Source organism: Crocodylus porosus, unplaced genomic scaffold (assembly GCF_001723895.1).
Source record: "Crocodylus porosus isolate Cpor-Errol unplaced genomic scaffold, CroPor_comp1, whole genome shotgun sequence".
NCBI classification, from domain to species: domain Eukaryota; kingdom Metazoa; phylum Chordata; order Crocodylia; family Crocodylidae; genus Crocodylus; species Crocodylus porosus.
The window spans coordinates 19,729,397-19,748,721 of NW_017728911.1; the positions used below are offsets into that span (position 1 = coordinate 19,729,397).

Genomic DNA, 19,325 nt, shown 5'->3' on the forward strand with positions numbered 1-19,325 from the left:
TCCACTGTGCTCTGCAGGGCGGGTGGAGCCAGGGCTGCACTCTGGTCTGCGATGGGGGCTAGCTGCCCGGAGTGCAGCCCTGGCTCCACCAGCCTTGCGGAGCGCAGCCCGGCAGCAGGCAGCTGGGGCTAGCCTCCCAGAGCACAGCCGGCCCAGCCCACCCCACACAGATCCAGGGGCACACGCCTCCCAGGCCCTCCCGGACTGATGGTGTGCAGTGGCAGTTCCCCACTTCCCCGAATCTCCCCCCCCCCGCCCTGGCTGGGCAGCTTGTCCCAGCCCCAATCCCTCCTCTGTAGGGGCATTGATCTGTCCCTCCCCACACACTCCTTCCCTCCCCGCTCTGCCCACCACAACAGACTTTCCAGCTGGAGGCAGCTGTATCCAATGTCCTCAAGAATGGCTGTCTGCTTAATCTATGGCCGAATCTGAATTGGAACCAAATCTTTTCCGATTCAATTGGAAGCTTTTAATAGGTCTCCCAATTTGATTTGGATTAGGAGACTTGGCTGCCGATTCTCCTCTGAATCAAATCGGCTACCAAAGCTTCACACAGCCCTAATCACAAGGGAAGCAGGAATAGAGAATGCTAAACTTATGCAATGTATTTGAGTTAATATTGTAGAAGCAGTGTTAATTTTTGGCATTTCTATGCCTTGAAGAATTCTATTTCTTTACCTTAATACTTTATTAAAATAGTGATATTTCATTTCCTTGATTTATCTTTTAAAATAATAAAAAGGGATGAAACCAAACCTTGTTAAGTGCTCTGATTTTACAGTCATTGCTAGCTTTTCCAGTGGACCTTTTGAATTTGTTTATCTGAAGACAATACACTTGCATTGCATACAGTTTTAAGTTTTGTTGTCAAGAAATGTCAAGAAAAATGAGCATTATTAGATAAATACTTTGCCATATCAACTTTGTTGTTAAACCAGTAAAAGAATTCAGGCTATATTAGGAACTTAAAATTTTTAAATCAGCAGCTCTTGTAGTGATGATGCAACAGCTTTAACCTCTTAACAAAAAGTATTCAACCTTCAGAGGTTTCATTGTTGTTGCTCAAAAATCCTTAGAATCTGAATCATAGAAATTAAGGGCTGGAAGGGACCTCGAGAAATTGAGTCCAACCCCCCCTGCTCTGGGCAGGAATACTGCTGAGACCAAATGATCCCAGCAAGGTGTATGTTCAGTCTCCTCTTGAAGATTTCCAAGGTTGTGGACTGTACCACCTCCTTGGGAAGCCTATTCCAGATTCTGGTCACTCTTGCTGTAAAGTTCTTCTGTACATCCAACCTGAAGCCAACCTCTAACAGTTTATGACCTTTGCTCTTTGTCCTCTCCTGGGGTACCCTAGTGAGCAGTTTTTCTCTCAGCTCCCAATATTCACCCCTTACATACTTACAGACAGCCACCAAGTTCCCCCTCAGTCTTTTCTTCCCCAAGCTAAACAGTCCCGGATCCCTTAGTCTTTCCTCAGAAGGTTTGTCCTCCAGACCATTAATCATTCTTGTGGCTCTTCTCTCTGGACCCTTTCAAGATTCTCCGCATCTTTTTTGACGTGCAGCACCCAGAAGCGGGCACGGTACTCCAGCTGGGGTATCACCAGCGCTGGGTAGAGAGGAAGTATCTTTAGCCCTACTCATGACACATTAGCTAATGCATCCCAGTATGCTGTTAGCTCTGTTGACTACAGCCTTGCACTGGTGGCTCACGCTCATCCTGTGATCAACCATAACCTTTTCAGCCATCATGATGGCCAGAACATTTTCTCTTAATCTATATTCATGTTGGTCTTTTTAAAATCTAAGTATATGATATCAACCACACCTCCAACAGCTGAGTAGTTCATTACTTGATCATAGAAGGAGACGAGGTTGATCAGACATGACCTGCCTGTAGTGAAACCATACTGGGTATCCTTCAGCACCATGCCTTCTACTAGTCTCTCACAAATGGACTTCTTGATCATTTTTTCTAAAATTTGACCCTATATCTAGGTCAAAGTGACTGGCCAATAGTTTCCTGGATCCTCCTTCCTCCCCTTCTTAAAGGTTGGCACCACATGGACCCTTTTCCAGTTTTCCAGGACCTCTCCCAAGCACTACAAGTCTTCATATACCCTCACCAATGGTCCCACAATGACACCAGCCAATTCCCCCAGCACTGTCAGGTGTAGTCCATCCAGTCCTGCTGACTTGAAGACATTCAGCTGCTCTAAGTGCTCCCTCACCAGTTGGATACTGACCATTGGGTGGCAGTCGCCCCCTCCTGCATCTGTCCAGTATCCGACCAGGCCGGTGACCACAATTTGCGTGCAAGAACACCAACGCAAAGTATTAAAGAGTTCAGCTGTCTTCTGACTATCTGTTATCACCTGTCCTATCCCATTTTGCAAGGGGCCCACATTTTCCTTGGTCTTCCTCCTGCTCTCTGTATACCCAAAAAAGGACTTCTTATTGTCCTTGATTTCAGTTGCCAAGCTGATCTCAGTTGTCACCCTTGCCTTCCTTATCCTCTCCCTACAAACACACTTGTGTATTCTTCCTTGGTGACTACCCCTTGTTTCCACTGTTTATAAGCCTCCTTTTTCTTTTTTAATCACTCCTTGATTCCTCTGGTAAGCCAAGAGGGCTTCTAGCCCCATTTACCACCTTTCTGCATACAAGAATGGACCTTTTTCTGTGCTCTGAGGATCATTGCTTTGCGGAATGACCATGGTTTCTGAACTCCCTTTCCCTCCAGTTGCTCTTCCCATAGGGTCCTTCCTACTATTTTCCTAAGCTCATTCAAGTCAGCCTTCCTGAAGTCAAGCACTTCTGCCCTACTGGCTGACTTCCCTGCCCTACAATGGATAGTGAATTCTGTCATCTCATGATCACTATCTCCCAGATTACCCTCAGTCTTCAGATCTCCTCCCACCAGGTTGTTCCTTTTGGCTAGAACCAAATCCAACAAAGTCTTCCCCTGGTCAGCCCATTCACCTCCTGTACTAAATAAAGTTCTTCCACACAGGTCAAAAACCTACGTGACAAGTTAGATCTGGCCGAGTGCCTCTCCCAGCAGATGTCAGGGTAATTGTGGTCACCCATGATAACCTGGTCCCTTGAATGTGAAGCCCTCATCGGTTCTCTGGAAATTAGCACCAAAGGGATATGACCATAGGAGCTACCCTTTATGATCTTGTACAATTTAGGATCTCCAGGCCTTTGGAGAAATTGCTGAAAGTCCCTTAACTCAGCTATTCAAAAACTAAATATGCAACTTGCTCTAAAATGTAAAATGGAATCTGAGCTATCTAACAAGTCTGTGAAACCATTTTTAAGTTTCTAGAATTATAAATGTTTTGTGGAATTAGACGGATATAACATCTATGATTGAAATATTGGAAGAAAAGCATACTCGGGTTTTCAAAAATTGGAAATGCTTAACTTGTTTTATGTGCCTTTGGCTTTGATTGTTAGGTCAATCACAAAAAAGATTTATGAAAGTTAGGAGGAATTAAAAGGGAAGGAAAGAATAGAAATCAGAATCTATCCAAGTAATAGCAGTTTCTGCTAGCACTTGTTTTAAAGCGTACAGCATTACACATCATGTAAAGTAGTGATCAGCAAAGTTTTATAGTGGTGGCCCAGAATAGCCCAACTCTGGTCCATGGTAGGCCACTGCTGCCACTTCCCCACACCATCCAACTGCAGCATGGCACAAGAAAGATGCCCATTGCTCAGCCACCCAGCTGCAACATGATATGGTGTAGTGCAGTAGGGGTAAAGCCAAGCACTGCTAAGGACCCTCCCGCTACTGTATGCTGTCAGAGCCCCATCTCTGCAACCACCAAGTCTGATGCAGAGAGAAATAGACTAAATGATGTTTTTGGATCTATCCTACTCCATATGGACCAACACCTTCAGGCAGGTTTAGAATAAAAGGTACAATGGAAAGAAGTTGTAGTCTTCACTAAATCTCCAAGGATGTATTTGTAATCTTGTCTATAAATACCTTAATTTTTTTGTAATCAACAAGGATCTTAAATTAACATAAACCAACGTAAATATCTGCAATTCCTTCCAGCACCTTTTCTCTTCATTCTAATCCCCTTGTGTTTTTTTTATCTTCTTATCCATTGTCTTTGCCCTTTTACACTTTATTTTCTTACTGATTCTTTGCTCTTATCATACTGCCCTTCTGCAGTAGTTTCTTCTTCCAAACTCATGCGTCTCCAGCTGTATCACCTCTGTACCCTCTCCCAGCTAAATATTGTTCACTTGTATACGCACATATAGCCTGCAACGTTTCCCCTTTCTCTTTTAACTTTTAAATGTAGATGCTTCGGGAGCATAAGGCCATTATCATTCAGAAGCGCATGAGGGGTTGGCTGGCCCGTGTGCACTACCACAGGAGCTTAAAAGCAATAGTTTACCTGCAATGCTGCTACCGGCGCATGATGGCCAAGAGGGAACTGAAGAAGCTGAAGATAGAGGCGCGCTCTGTGGAGCGCTACAAGAAGCTCAACATTGGCATGGAGAACAAGATCATGCAGCTGCAGCGTAAAATTGATGAACAGGTAAAAACTGCTGCACCAAAAAGTGCCTCAGTACTTGAATAATGCTGCCAGCCTTCATTTAAAAAATTCAGTAAGCAGTGGGGGCTGATTTCTTTTTGGGATGATTTTTCTCTATGATTGGGGAAAAAAGACCTTTCCACAGAAGAGATAATGATCAGCCTAGGTATGAATATACCCTTGTAACTGTTTATTCTTTCATTTATCAGCAATGAAAGATGACATCTTTTCCCTTAATGAGACATTTAGCCATGTTAATATGAAGTAAAGTAGAAGGAAGGGTAGATTTTCACCTTAGACTGACCAAAGTAGAGCAGTGATTATATCACAAGCTTTTAAGAGCTGAAGCTCACTTTATCAGATGCTGTGAAAGGCCATGCAATAAGCAGTGTATAAATCAAAAGAAAATAGAATATAAAAAACAAGGGAGGGAGGGGGGAGGTAGTGCTGGAAGAAGCAAACAAATAAGCAACTAAACCCATAGGAGTCGCAAAAACTAATCCAGGTAATGGAATAAGAATCCATAGTCCTTGTTTAGACCATACTTAACACAGTCCAGTCTGTGGATGCTTTCTTGTTAGGCAATTTCCCATTCAAATCAGTTTCTAAAAATCTAAAAACGGCCACCCTGGGGTCAGTGATGGAGTGTCCAAGGAGGTTAAAATGCTGTGCCTTATGTTTGCATGTCTTTCGGCAGTTGATGTCAAATTAATGTTCATTCATTCTGTTGCATAAGATTCACTCCTCTCTGATATAAATAGCAGAGGGGCACTGTAAGCAGGTGATAGCCTACCTGACATTGGTGGAGTTGCAAGTGAATGAACCTCAGGTGCTGAAATCCATGTTATTCAATCCAGTGATAATGTGGCCTGTAATGATGTTAGAGCACAGAAACTATTTGGGCCTGTTGCAAGGCCAGGTGCCTCAGTGAGACTGGGATTTAAGTAGACTGTTGCTTGAGGGATACTGTTTGAGATTGGGATGCTGCCTGTAAGCCAGGGCAGGTTCGCTCCCATAACTACTTTGAGATGGTCAGCCTTTTCCAGGAGGGGTTGCAGGTCACTAATGATGCGTCTCAGGTGTTCAAGCCAGGGGGTCTATAGGCAACAACCAAAGGAACTCATCCTTGGGTTGGTATTATAGCAGGTCAGAGCAAGGTCTAAATCTGGCTTTGTTGATTTGTATGGCTACAGTTTTGGGTTGTATTGTAATTGTAGGAATCCCTGCTCCTTAAAGTGTGAGAGCAAATATGGTTGTAACGCGGAGCTTGAGTATAGATCATGAATCTAACAGTATGCATAGGATGAAGATGGGTGGCGTGGAGGTAGCTGTGGCAGTTCGCCAGTTTGATAAAATGTGGCAGCAAAGTGGACCTTGACAATGTTACTGTAGTGTCTAAGATATGAATTTGCTGGGTGGAATATTCCAGAGTTTGATGGAGGGGTGGAAGTTATTAAAGGCCTGGTAAAATTTCTCTAGAGATTCCATCCCATGCAATGAATACAATGAAGATGTCATCAGAGTACCTTAAGTAGATCATGAGGACGAGAGAGCAGCTGCAGACGAAAGGTACTTAAAGGTCTTCCACAAATATTTTGGCCTACTTAAGGGCCATACATGTACCTATGGCAGTGCCATTCATTTGTACATATAAGGAGTCCCCCAAACCTGAAACAGTTGCATGCGAGGACAAAGCCAGAGTGTGTAATGGAAACGGAAGCAATTTTCTTACTGAGGATAATGTTCTTCACACTTGTAATCTGTCTTTATGGGGGACGTTGCTGTACAGAGATGTGGCATCCATGGTAGCTAATATGGTGTTAGCTGGAAGCTTGTCGTTGTGTCGGGGGGGGGAGGGGTGAATGCAGGTCTGTCTGATTTTTATTTTGCAATATGAATGCACATTTGCAGACTGGAGTTTGTGATGTTTTCCTGAAAGTCCAGGGTGAGATGTTTGGCTGGGTGCCTGTCTTGCTGCTTATGTGTGTTTTGGGGTAAGCAGAGGGCTACATTAAAACCAGACTAAAACCCATCTAATTCCTGCTGTCTGCATTGTATTTTGCAAAGAACAAAGAGTACAAATCTCTGTTGGAGAAGCTAACCAGCTTGGAGAACACCTACAGCTCGGAGACAGAGAAGCTGCGAAATGATGTGGAACGGCTGCGTGTGAGTGAGGAGGAGGCGAAGAATGCCACCAACCGTGTCCTCAGCCTTCAGGATGAGGTTGCCAAACTCCGAAAGGATTTGCAACGAACTCAGTCAGAGAAGAAGACTATAGAGGAATGGGCAGACAAATACAAACTGGAAAATGAGCAAGTAAGAACTCTAGGCCCAAAACTCTACCAGGTTTCACAAATCACCAATCTTTAACATTCCCAGCAGTTCACTGTTCCTGTCACTTGGAGAGCTGAGGCTGTTAATTTTCTCCTCTTTTCTGTTCTTGTTCTGAGGTTGGGTACAGGATATCCAATAGGGTACAGACAGCACTGGGAGCTTGCAGAATGGAGCACTCTTTAAAGCTAGAAACAGCCATACAAATGATCTGACCCCAGGCTGATCATTCTTGTCTCCTCTGCCATCTATAATGGACAGTGCACTGCCCTACAAAGCTAAATCTGTTTTTTTCTGGAAAACTGGTTTGCACTCCCAGCCCCTATCAGATGGAAAGTATATTATTGCTTGCTGATGAAACAAACAAACATATCCTGCCATTGAAGTTTGTTCAGATTCCTAAGTCCTTTGTACAAGAACAGGTCTGTAGGACAGTTCTTTAAGGCTAAGTAGAAACAGTCAAAAAGGATGAGGCTGAATCGATTCAGTTATTGCAGGTTAGTCTAAGATTGAACCAATAAGCAAGTGAACAGGCATTCACTTTTGATTCTGGAAATGCAGCCAGATGCCTGCAGTGGCCCATGCCAGAAGCAGGGGCGCACTAGATCGTGCCTCCGTGGTCAGCTGGAGCAGACAGCTTGGGCCAAGGCTAGCCCACTCACCCTGCAAGGGGGGAGGGGATTATGGGGGAGGTGCAATAACTTGAGGTGCTCAGGGTCTGAGAGTTGACTTGAATCTGGAGGGGACCTGGGGGAGAAGTGCATTAAACCAATTTAACCTGAATCAGTTAAGTTTAATACCGCATCCATCCAGGTTTATCTTAAATCAGTTTGGGCCATTTTCAAAGCGGTTTGTGCACACTGAACTTCTATTGTGTTACAGATTTGAACCTGTTTCTGATCATTTATGCTGATTTATGTGTAATTTCTGTCCCTAGCCTAAACGTTTATAAACCTGTTCTACACTATGTACCGGTATACCTATCTTTTAGGGGACAATTTTTTTTCGAGTATAGTTACATGTATACATCCTCTAATGTGGATTCAGGTAGGCTGGTGTGCCATGCTTTATAGCAGAACAAATGCATTCACACTTGGTGCTTTGCACCATTTTAATTGCCCTGATGAATTAAAGTAGTACAACTTTTGTGGGCAAACGCACCCTTAGATTTTCATCAATTTTTAATGGAAACATGGGGCAAGGATATTGAATTTGTCTCTAATCTGTACGTCTTTGGAGGCAATGGCATTCTTTGGAATTTTACTGGAAGATGTTATAGATAGTTTAGGGTGTCAAGGTCACTTTTATCATCTGACAGAAAATCCAGTGTTGTTCATACAGGAGGGTAGAAGAAGGATGAGTTAAGTGAAGATGGCATCACTTCAACTTACTAATCTGATTCTTTCAGGGACAGTTAGAATATTTTAAGGTTTTGAAGTCTTACTGCAAGCTTGTAGCTGTTGAGTTAGATCCTTTAGCACTTAGGGTGTGCTGTTTAAACAGACACATTGACTGAAAACTTCCTCCTAACCCAATGCTCTTTGTTTTTGCAGTTGGTATCGGAACTTAAAGAACAGAATACGTTGCTGAAGAATGAGAAGGAAGAGCTGAATCGTCGCATCTGTGACCAAGCCAAGGAGTTCACAGGTCAGTCCTAATAACTGCACTTCCATTTTTTCTGCTTAGTGTCATTTGTAAAGCAGCACTCTTTATAGTCATTGGCACTCAGACCTGGCCAATTTTCTGCAGTTTATAAACTGCACTCTCCTGTAATTTGAAGTTTATGAGCACAGGAAAAAAAAGCACGCATGGGGCCAACCGTGTCTATAGTGTATTCCAAAGAACAGATGCATTGTTGCATGTTAGCAAACTATTTTCTAGTGTACACCTAGCTCTACCCCTCATTTTACATTGAAAATCATACATAAATGGAGATGCCATCTTCAGATGCTGGACTGATGCAACATAAAAGTAGGCAGAGGATTTTAAAATAAAATTTTAATTGATAGACCATTTTATTACTGCTACTCTAACCTATTAGAAGAAAGACATTGGAAAAATAATTTTAAAACATCCTAGTGAGTCTTTCCATGAAATGATGTTTTAGTCCTTTGTGTCTCTGGGGATACAGTACTTTACTGTGGTAGCACAAGTGCTATAGGCTGTTTTTGCTTTTTAACAATGTCTTTACACACATGTAGAATATCCTGAACTTTATCTTGCATCTACAGATTGTGGACACCACACAGTAAGGTAGGACTGTTGTTTATGCTTTGGTTTCATGTTTTCTGTGACAGAGACCATGGAGAAGAAGTTAGCTGAGGAAACTAAACAGCTTGAGCTGGATCTGAATGATGAACGATTAAGGTATCAGAACCTACTGAATGAGTTCAGCCGCTTAGAAGAACGCTATGATGATCTCAAGGACGAGATGAACTTCATGGTGGTAAGTAGCTTAAAAATTAGGAGAATGATGGAGTCTTCCTGGACTGTGTTTTTAACAGAACTCATTTAAATAATTAAGATTTTGCTCATGTATATGGGGTTGGAACTGTATGCCTGTATGTGGGAGCGGTAATAGCTCCTGATTTGAATAGTTTTGCTTATCCACAACTTTTATTAGTAATTGACTTTTTCTCTTGAATTATGGAGGATTTTTTTCAAAACCTCTTTTGACCTCTGTTAGTTACAGTCTTACAGATCCATGGAATGCTAATGTGTGCCACTCTCCAACTCTGCTTCCCCTCCTCTTCATATGTAGCCAATCCAGCCACTATTAAACTTGCAAGGGGATGTGGGGAAATACACAGTCTTCACAGGATGCTTGCTATTTCTGTTATCCTGGGCTGACTGTTCTTTTCCTGAACACTTGGGTTTAACTTTCCACAAAATACTGCACTTTTGCTCATTTCTGCTACCCTTCCCAATAGACTTGGTTATCAAATCTCTTCTGTGTGCTTTGGTTTCATGTTGCACAAGGAGAACAGCCATCTCAACCATTCCATAGCCATCTTCATTCTCATTGCTATGAAGTAACACAGAGCGCTAACTGCTTACCTGCAGGGTTTATGACAAGTAAATATTGAAAAACCAACTGCTGGTACTGACTTGTTTTATTTGTACTTTTCAGAGCATTCCCAAGCCTGGGCACAAAAGAACAGATTCAACTCACAGCAGCAACGAATCTGAATATACCTTTAGTTCTGAGATCACAGAGGCAGATGACTTACCCCTGAGAACAGAGGTAATACAAAAGAAATTCAAGTACTTTTACTCGATCAGTGCCAAACAGATCTTTTCTTTATAACAAATCTTTGTGCAAAACTTGGCATCAAGAAATCCAATGCTTGAGTTGGCGCTATCTCATTTTCTTTATGAATGTCCCACTGTTTAAGTAGTTGTTTTTGTCTAATGCCTCAGTGAAAAAATGTGTAATTTTTTTGCATGACAATAAGTACATGTAGAAATGTTGACCACATTTGTTTGAATTACACATGTAAAACAGCTGTCTGCCCACCATAGCAAGCACAGTCATTTGCGCACACAGAAGTAGGAGCTGAAAAAAACCCAGTGGAGACTCTCTGAAAAGCAGATCCTGAAATACCTACAGGCACAAGTAGCTGTGCTCTTGGTAACCATGTGTCTGTCACTGGGAAGGCAGCTTCAAATCTCATGGTTCAGTTACACTTAGATTCACAAAACTGCTGCAAGCATCCAGTGCAGATCTGCTATGCAGTCCTTTGCATCACCAAAACTCCAGATTTAAAAGATTTAATGTGGACTCTTTCCACTGGTGCATTTCACTCTTAATGAGAAAATATTAATATAATATTCTTTTTTCTCTGTACCATACAAAAATAAAATGTAAATGGTACCTTATCATTACTGTAATCTCAAATATACAAAAATGCAAACTCCAGTTTACTTGGAGGTTTCCAGGATGATTACTCAGTTTGTCTACATTCTCAAGCAGTGGGCACTAGTTATGAATAATTATGCAAGTCTGTTTTAATATATGCTAAGATTAAACACACACAGAGCCATCAGATTCATGGACTGACTTGTGCCATTGTCAGTAAAAGCGTCAATAGCATTTTCTTCTCAGCCCCCCCAGAAGTTTCTTTTAAAGTAGCTATTTTACTCTTGACTTTGGCCAGTACATACAGCACTCTTGTCTCGCCTGTTGAACAGTATTGATTTGGGAACTGAAGTTGGTGCAGGCTAGTTAGCCCCACAGTTGCACTTTACTGACAACCATATTTATTCCTAAACTCCTCACTGGATGATGATTTCCTAGCACAAATACAAATATCATGAACTCTCCAAGTCAGCAACCAGTATTTTGTATGGATCCTCTCTCATTTTTAATTTGCGATATTTTGACTTAGAGATGCCCTTATGCATATGGATAGATGGACAAAGTAAAAGGTAGCCATACATTACAGTATTTCATGCGAGTGCTAAATACTCTCCTCTTAGGTTAACTGGAAACTATATGTAAAGGCTGCTTCTTTGCCAAAACCATGTTTAATATCAATTTTGTTCTTTGGAATATTAATAAATACAATAACCTACAGTAGAAATAGTTTAAATTTAATTCATCCCCTAAAAATCAAACTGATGTTAAATTTACAAGCTAACAGGAGAAAAGGGTATGAAAAAAAGTAGAGATGATTTGAAACAAGAACGAAGTTCCTTTCCATTCATGGGTTTTGAATGATGACCTTTATTCTGCAAAAAACCAAGAGAAGTCTAGTCAATCTAAAATCATACAAATAAAGGGAAATGAAAAAACTAAAATAAAAGGAAATGATGAAACTTACCTTCTGATATCCTTATATTTCACATCCCATCTAATTGCTTAAGTTGGTTTATAATGGATCCAAATAACGTGTATAGAATGTTATTAAATAAAAAACCTAGTAGTTATAGTATAGAATGTTGTTATTAACTAAAAAACCTAATAGTTGTGCAAATTAGGAGAAGTTTGCCTGTATCTGCAGCTTGTTTTTAGTAAGTCTAACCACAAGTTTATCTCTTTGCTCCCTTCCCCTTTCCAAACAAATAAGAAAAAAAGGTATGATTACTTACAGGCCTAATGCCTTTTAGTTAGTTTCTTTCCACCCTTAATGCCTTAGATTAGATGCTTTTATTTATACTAGTAGATTTGTTTTTAAGTCAACTTTTGAAGATTGATGAAAAATCTTGTTCTTGGTGTAGAACTGTGCGCTCACTTTGTTCTTTCCTGTTCAGGAGCCAAGTGAGAAAAAGACACCATTGGACATGTCTCTGTTCCTCAAGCTGCAGAAACGAGTTACAGAGTTGGAGCAAGAAAAGCAGTCCTTGCAGGATGAACTGGACCGGAAGGAGGAACAGGCTCTTCGTGCCAAGACCAGGGTAGAGTGTATCTAGCCAATTATATGATGCCATCAGGTTGTTCCACCCACTGTTTGTTCCACGAATGCTAAATAGTGTCAACTTAAAGCCATAGGGCATTTATAGATGCACTCTGGGGGTGGCAGGGAGGGGGCTGCTTTAATTAAAGCGCCTCCAAGAGCTGCTGTAATTAAACTACCCAGACTGTCACATGTGTCATTGTCTCCATGTTGAAAAATGGCGGCAGGGGCAGTTTTTAAAGTACCTGGGTTGGCCCCAACAGCCTTCCCTGATGTCCTGGGTGTCTCCTGAGGCTTCAGATGTGTGGAGCCTGACCAGCAGCCAGAGTGTAGCTCCAGCTGGCCAGGCTCCAGTTTCAGGTGGTACATGCTGCTGCCATGTGCACCACCCCACTTTTTTCAGGCCTGGGGTTTTTGACACCACGATTTCCCAGTGTCAAAAAAACCTGTCGTGCTGCAAATTAGCAACATGACAAATACCTGTATGTGTGGTGCATGTAATTTGTGGTGCCACAGATGGGTTTGTACTGCTGCATATTGCACATGTGCACTCATCTGGATGTGCCCATATAGTCTGTTAATACTTATTTTGCTTTGCCAATATTTTCAAGGCTTGTTACCTAAATTTGGGCTCCTAAATCCTTAGTGGGCCATTTAAAATAGGTAGGACAATTTTTTTCAATATTGTAGAGAGCTGGAAGTACTTGGACATGTTTGAAAACTAGATCATAAGTAAATGGAACAAGTCAATGTTAATGTTTCACAGAAAGAATTCAGGGGTGTAGGGCTGAATGTCTTGTACTGAGCTCTGTGAGAAGATGATTGTTTAACTCCTTTTGTGACTAAGAAATGATCCAGTTGAGATCAGTTAGTGACAGTTAAGAGACATAGTGTTTATTTTTTTGTGTGTGTTACTCCTAGGAAGAGGAGAGGCCACCGATGAGAGGCGCAGAGTTGGAGTATGAATCACTCAAGGTATTGTGGACTAGAGGCTTCTAGTGTTTATGTAACTTAAAAGAATGTTGTCTCCAGGTATTCTGGCTAGGATAAGAGATACCAACTCTCCTGACCTAAGTCAGCTGGAAGAATTAGAAAGAAATTTCCTCAGCAAGCATTTTATTGCATAGTTTGTTCTTTGTGAGGTATAGAATATGTGGCTGGGGCCTACACCTTGAGAGGAATGGGAGTGAGTCGTTTTTTGGTAAGATGACTTCTCTGCTGGCCAGTTCCCTTGGGTTTAAGGTTACTTTGTGTACATACCATGAACCCAGCCCAGAACTGTATTGATATCAGAATATATTTTGGACCAGACTAAAATAAGGACTTACATCCAAATACTATCAAATGTTACAAAAGTTCACTAGCAATACTGAGCCCTCTTGCTGGGGTTTCATAGAAATTCTCTTTTTTTGCTTTTCAAGAAGGAGAGCGATTTTCATTGACTCTGTACAATTCACATGTACATATTCTGGTTTTGTACTTCTGACAAAAGATAGTTAATGAAATCCTTTGAGGCATCGTATCAATTGTTAGGAGAACACAAAGAACGACAGGCAGAGAATGACTATATTTTCACAACAGTCACTCAGATTTTTACCCTTCTGTGGTTCATAATTCTGTTTTAGTAACATGGAAGAGTAAAAGGAGCATTGCTCAGTGGTGGGGCTGTCCTTGATTTTGCAGCGTCAAGAACTTGAATCGGAGAATAAGAAACTGAAGAATGAGCTTAATGAGCTGCAGAAGGCTCTGATGGAAAAGAGCTCTCCAGAGGTGACTGCTCCTGGTGCCCCTGCTTACAGAGTCCTCCTAGATCAGCTGACTTCAGTAAGTGAGGAGCTGGAGGTACGCAAGGAAGAAGTCCTCATCCTGAGGTCTCAGCTGGTGAGCCAGAAGGAAGCTATTCAACCCAAGGTAAGTAATACCCAGCAGAGGCTCTGTGACGTAGTTAAACTACAACACTGGGCTAATTTGTTATGTGGTAGCTTGTTTGATGAATGTCTAGGAAGGCAGTAGGCTTTGCTAAGCTTAGACATGAACTTCCTGGGAATGAGCAGGCACTAAACTGTTATAAGAACATAGATATTAGAATGGGTTACATTGGTAGAGTGCATTAACTCCTGATTTCTGGCCTGCATGCCAGCCAGTTTGAACTTAAAAATATCTGGTCTGTTGCACCAGGACTGATTGGTGGATGGTTTGGCCAGTATCTTCCAAAGATGACTATACACGCTATTGATTGGCAAAGGCTGGAAGTTGAAGCTTAAAAAATTGCAAAAAATGTCTTTCTCTTAACTGCCTGAAAGATCAAGCTTAATTGTTAATGTTATTCAGAAGAACTCTGAAAGCCCAGACATCTTTAGAAATTGGCAGCAAAAATAATTGAAGAGCATTAATTAGAATTGTGCAATACGTATGTTGCAGAAAACTCAGAGTAAGCCCCTTCAGTTAAATTAGTTAATCTGCTAGCAGTGCAGAAATCACTGTCAGCCATTTGCTGGGATGATGTAGTATGAGAGCTATTGTTCCCTAATGAATATTTAGTTTACCGCAGATCCTAGGAGTCCATCTCCAATAACGCTCGCTTGACAGGCAGTGGAAAAGATTTCTTCACTGAAGCATTAATTATCATGTTGTTTGTTTCAAAGTAGCAGAAAAGTGTCAGAAGGATAATCTACAGTGCTAAGTACATTCCACTTTATTGTCCCAGATTTACTGTATTGTTTGATCCAGAGTAGAAGGTACCATCAGACTTCACCAAGATCCTTATTTTCAAGAAAAACAAGTATATAATTCAGATAGGGGTACACAGATAGATTTTTTGGGCCAATACCAATGGCTGATTTTTAATGAGCTATATCGGCCAATCCTCTTCTGATTTTCTCATGTGCAGCCCTGCAGTGTAGAAAGCAATGCAGCTAACAAGTCTATTGTGGGGGAAGGAAGGAGTAGGGAGGGTGCAGATCGAGGCCGCCACAGTGAGGGAGGGAATGGAGCAGGGGCTAGGGCAGGACATGGGACAGAACCACAGCTCATCTGGACGGTGTGGGGGGGAGCAGCTCCCACCACTGCACACACCCTAGAAGATCATGGGGGGATTGTGCCCCCACATCTGCGTGGGAGGCAGGACGAACTGCCGCTGTGGTCTGGGGGCTGCACCAGGTTTTTCTGGGCAGGTGGACAGGCTGGGCTGTATTTGGTTCACACAGCGGTGGCGCTGGGAACGGGGCTACAGGGAATTTGGGGAATATTGCAGCACCCCCTCCCCCCCAAAGCCTCCCTCCCAGCACCACCACCGTCTGCCCTGAGTACAGCCCAGCCCAGCCCCCTGCTGGGAAGAGCCCAGCACTGTCTTGGCCTAAGCCTGCGGCGGCAGCCCGCCCTGCCCTGCCCCATGTGCAGGTCTGGGGCCACACACCCCTTATGCTCTCTCAGGGTAGATGTAGCAGCAGGAGCCACCCCATACCCCCTGGACGAGCTGTGGCTCCATTCTGTGCCCTGCCCTACCCCAGCTGGGCAGCCCCTACCCCAGCGCCAGCCCCACTCCCACCCTCACCATGGGGACCTTGATCTGCACCCCCTATGCCTCTTCCCTCCCCCCTCTCCTTCCTCCACAACAGACTTACCAGCCGGACCTGGCTGCTCTCCACGCTGCCTGGCTGTGCTCTTGGTCACCTGAATGCTGTGCTACGGCTGTATGCATGCACGCAGCATTTATCAGCTACACTATCGGCCACATCAGACAAAAAGAAGTCAATTGCCGATGCTCTCAATTTTCCTCGTATCGGTGCCAATCCAATAAATGAGCAACGTATCGGTGTGCCTCTACATTTGGGTGATATATCAAGATTTTTTTCTTTGGTTTTCAAGTATTTCTTCTATTTAAGAAAGTTATAATGCAGAGTACACCAAAGAGGAAAATATTGGGATTGGATAGGAAAACTGAGTCAACCAAAGCTTTAAAGCTCCCCAGAGACTATTTCCCTTGCTATTCTGAAAAGATATGATGATAAAGTAAAAATGATTTTTGACACTTCTAAGGGCAAGACAGATAAAAAGATGGCTGGTGGGCTGGTAAGAGTGAGTTTGCAGCTAATTTCTGACTGGTAATTTGGGTTGTCATGGTATGAGAGAGGTTTATTGACCAATTGTTTCTCTTCTTTATCGCTTGCCAATTTGATTTACAGGAGGATAAGGTAAACAATCTTTCAGTGCTGTAAGATTTCTTACAGACATCTTAAAAACAACCCCCCCAATATTAATTAAACAAGTTTGAATTGTCACTTCATTGACTCACATGAAGAACTGTGTGTTGAAGTTTAGCAATCACATTTTGCAGTAATTAGAAAGAACTTTCATTACTCTTGAGGAAACAAGGAATTTATCTACAAGTTGTTTTGTAGATTCTGTGGTTGAAAATCATTGATCTAGACTCAAAGAAGTACTAACAGTTTGTGGTAACCTGAAGATAAAGTGAACCAAACATGGACTTAGGCAGCCAGTCAAAATAAAGTATTGTATTAAAATGCCCTCTTTAAAGAAACTAATATTGCAATATAGTTTGTGAAATAAAGTAAGTCTGTGGTGTGAAAATTGGCCTTATTTTCTAGTAAAGATGTCAAAAGATAACATGCTCCAGAATTAAACTGCAATGTAAAAATGTGTGGAAAGAATGGCTGAACATTTGATTAATAGGTTTAGCTGAGAGAACCATATTTAGAAAGATAAAAATTGAGCTGAGAGAAACTGAAATTCTGTTTGTTTGTTTTTTAATTAAATGATTTCATTTAAATAGTACTATGGCTGCACCGTGAGTGATGGTTCTGAAGAAAAAATTAATTGCATGTCTTTTTAAATTAGAGATGATAATACACATATATAGTGTTGCAAAGCTTGATTGGATTGATGGATGAGAGAGAATAATTTTGCTCCAAAAAGATAGAATAAAATAATAATTATTATGGTATTTTCTTACATTTCTGTTTTCACAACAGAAAACTTTACTCGAGAGCTAACAAGGAAGCTGGCAATAATTCTGAGAGAAGCTTACCACTCCATTTCATTGTATTATGTCATTTTTTATACTTTAAGGCACAAATGTGGTGCAAATACATGTTAAACATATAGATCTGTTTTCCAAATACGTTCTAAGCAGGCTAAGTTTTCAGTATTTTGTAACAGTCTTTCTCAGAGACGTAAGATTTAACTGTGGGCATGAAACAAAAATGCCAAATTTTAGTTCCTTGTATCTGTTAATTCTATGGCTGGACTATATTGTCATCCCCAAAAAACAGCACACAATTAAAATCATACTGATGCAGGCTATTCTAGAAACCATGTAAAATCTGACTAAATTATGTGAAGAAACAATGGAACATGCAGCACCAAAAATTGAACTCTCTGGAGTTTCAAGATGTCTTAGTCCTTGTCAGTTATTGGCAACTTTCCAAAATAACTTTTAAAAAATGTATAAAGCAGGGATGGAAATTTAATTATAAAGTTCCAAGTAGTATACAGTTAGTATTACCATTTTATGAAGTGCAAACAGGATTAAAATGTTTTTGTAAACACACATTTTGAAATTATGCATCTCATGTTTAAAATGAAAAGATCATGCATGTTAATTGAAAGAAATGTAAATTTCACATTTCATGAAATTTATTTTGCTCCTTTCTGATGATAGGCAATGAAGGGAGAAATATTCTCAGGTTTGCATGCTGAGTAGGTAAAATAATCAGTATTTTAGTGTGTATGTTTTATATGCCACGCAGTCCAGTACAGTACAGACCCCTTTTTCCCCAACAGTACACCCTTTTCCCCAAGTTGACTTGCTCAATGTAATGGTGCTACTCCATAAATTGGACACTATTTGATTTGAATAAAGGGGACAGAATGTAGACCTTAGTCTGTAAATATAAAGAATTAGATGTAAGGTTGAAACTTACCTTGGAAATTTATTTTACCCCAGAATACCATGACAGATTCCACAATCCTCTTGGAGGATGTACAGAAGATGAAAGACAAAGGAGAAATAGCTCAGGCATATATTGGGCTGAAGGAAACAAATAGGTATGAATTCTGGGTTTTTTTCTTCTTTTTTTGGCTTTTCATAACCATTTTGGAACTGTTTTCACCATCCACATTTTTCTACCATACACAGCAAGTTGCTTCAGGATTAGACAAGATTCCTTAAGTGTGTTTGTATTTGGGGTGTAAGTTAGGCTGATAGATAAAAACCTACATATGCAAAATGCTGATGTAGAAATACAAAATTAAACTTCCCAGAGACTCCATCTCCAGGGCTGTAATTGGCTGTGTTACTCAAATTACCACTTTACCATGTCTCCATTTTTGTTTGCCATTTCTCTTTGATAATATATATCCTCTTTTCCAGCTGTTTCCATAACAATATGTAATAATCCATATCTTGGAATGCAACAGTCTCCTCCAGCATTCAGAACTGGATTGCTCAATTAATAATTATGGGTTAATGTGTCCTCTTAATAACATGTCTTACCAGGGATCCAGGTTTCCTGTTCACTGTGGAAAAACGTGGATATTTTCCTTTGACAGAGAAGAATGCAGATTTTCTGCTTTTAAGGAAAAAAACACGGACTTTCTCCTTTAAAGGAGAAAAACAGTTCCAGCCTGCACAGGACAGCTTGGGGCTGGGGGGAGTGGGAGGAGGGTGATCAGAAGCAGGAAGTGCCATGTACATGTGTGCACGCACATTTGCGTGTGGCAGCCAGGCAGCATGGAGAGTAGTTTCCTCCAGGTAAGTCTGGAGGGGGAACAGATTAAAAACCCCAATGAGGGAGGGAGTAGGGCAGGGCTGGGGCTGAGGGCACTGCCCAAGCAGGCTGTGCAGGGGTGCAGGGCCAAGGCAGGCACATGGGGCCCAGCTGGGGGAGAAGGATGGAGCCACAGGTGGCTCATCTGCAGGGGCAACGGGGGGCTGGCTCCCTGTGCTACATGCAGTCTTGGGGAGGGAGGCATGGGGGGCACGTGCCCCCCCGGACTTGTGCAAAGGGTGGGGGCAG

The 19,325-nt window shown here is 41.7% G+C and overlaps 1 protein-coding gene across 10 annotated transcripts in view; it reads left to right on the top strand.

Annotated features, from left to right (window-relative positions):
- Positions 1 to 19,325, top strand: part of MYO5A (myosin VA) — a 193,418-nt gene that overhangs the window by 146,987 nt on the left and 27,106 nt on the right. For 8 of the 10 annotated variants that reach the window (XM_019533553.1, XM_019533557.1, XM_019533559.1 and 5 more), the window contains 10 exons: positions 4,325 to 4,564; positions 6,629 to 6,877; positions 8,446 to 8,539; positions 9,190 to 9,338; positions 10,023 to 10,136; positions 12,146 to 12,289; positions 13,210 to 13,263; positions 13,972 to 14,199; positions 16,473 to 16,481; positions 18,254 to 18,354. In XM_019533553.1, the coding sequence (XP_019389098.1) occupies positions 4,325 to 4,564; positions 6,629 to 6,877; positions 8,446 to 8,539; positions 9,190 to 9,338; positions 10,023 to 10,136; positions 12,146 to 12,289; positions 13,210 to 13,263; positions 13,972 to 14,199; positions 16,473 to 16,481; positions 18,254 to 18,354 (1,382 nt within the window). The remainder of the gene's footprint in view (positions 1 to 4,324; positions 4,565 to 6,628; positions 6,878 to 8,445; positions 8,540 to 9,189; positions 9,339 to 10,022; positions 10,137 to 12,145; positions 12,290 to 13,209; positions 13,264 to 13,971; positions 14,200 to 16,472; positions 16,482 to 18,253; positions 18,355 to 19,325) is intronic. The other 2 variants (XM_019533556.1, XM_019533561.1) reach the window with 1 other exon arrangement.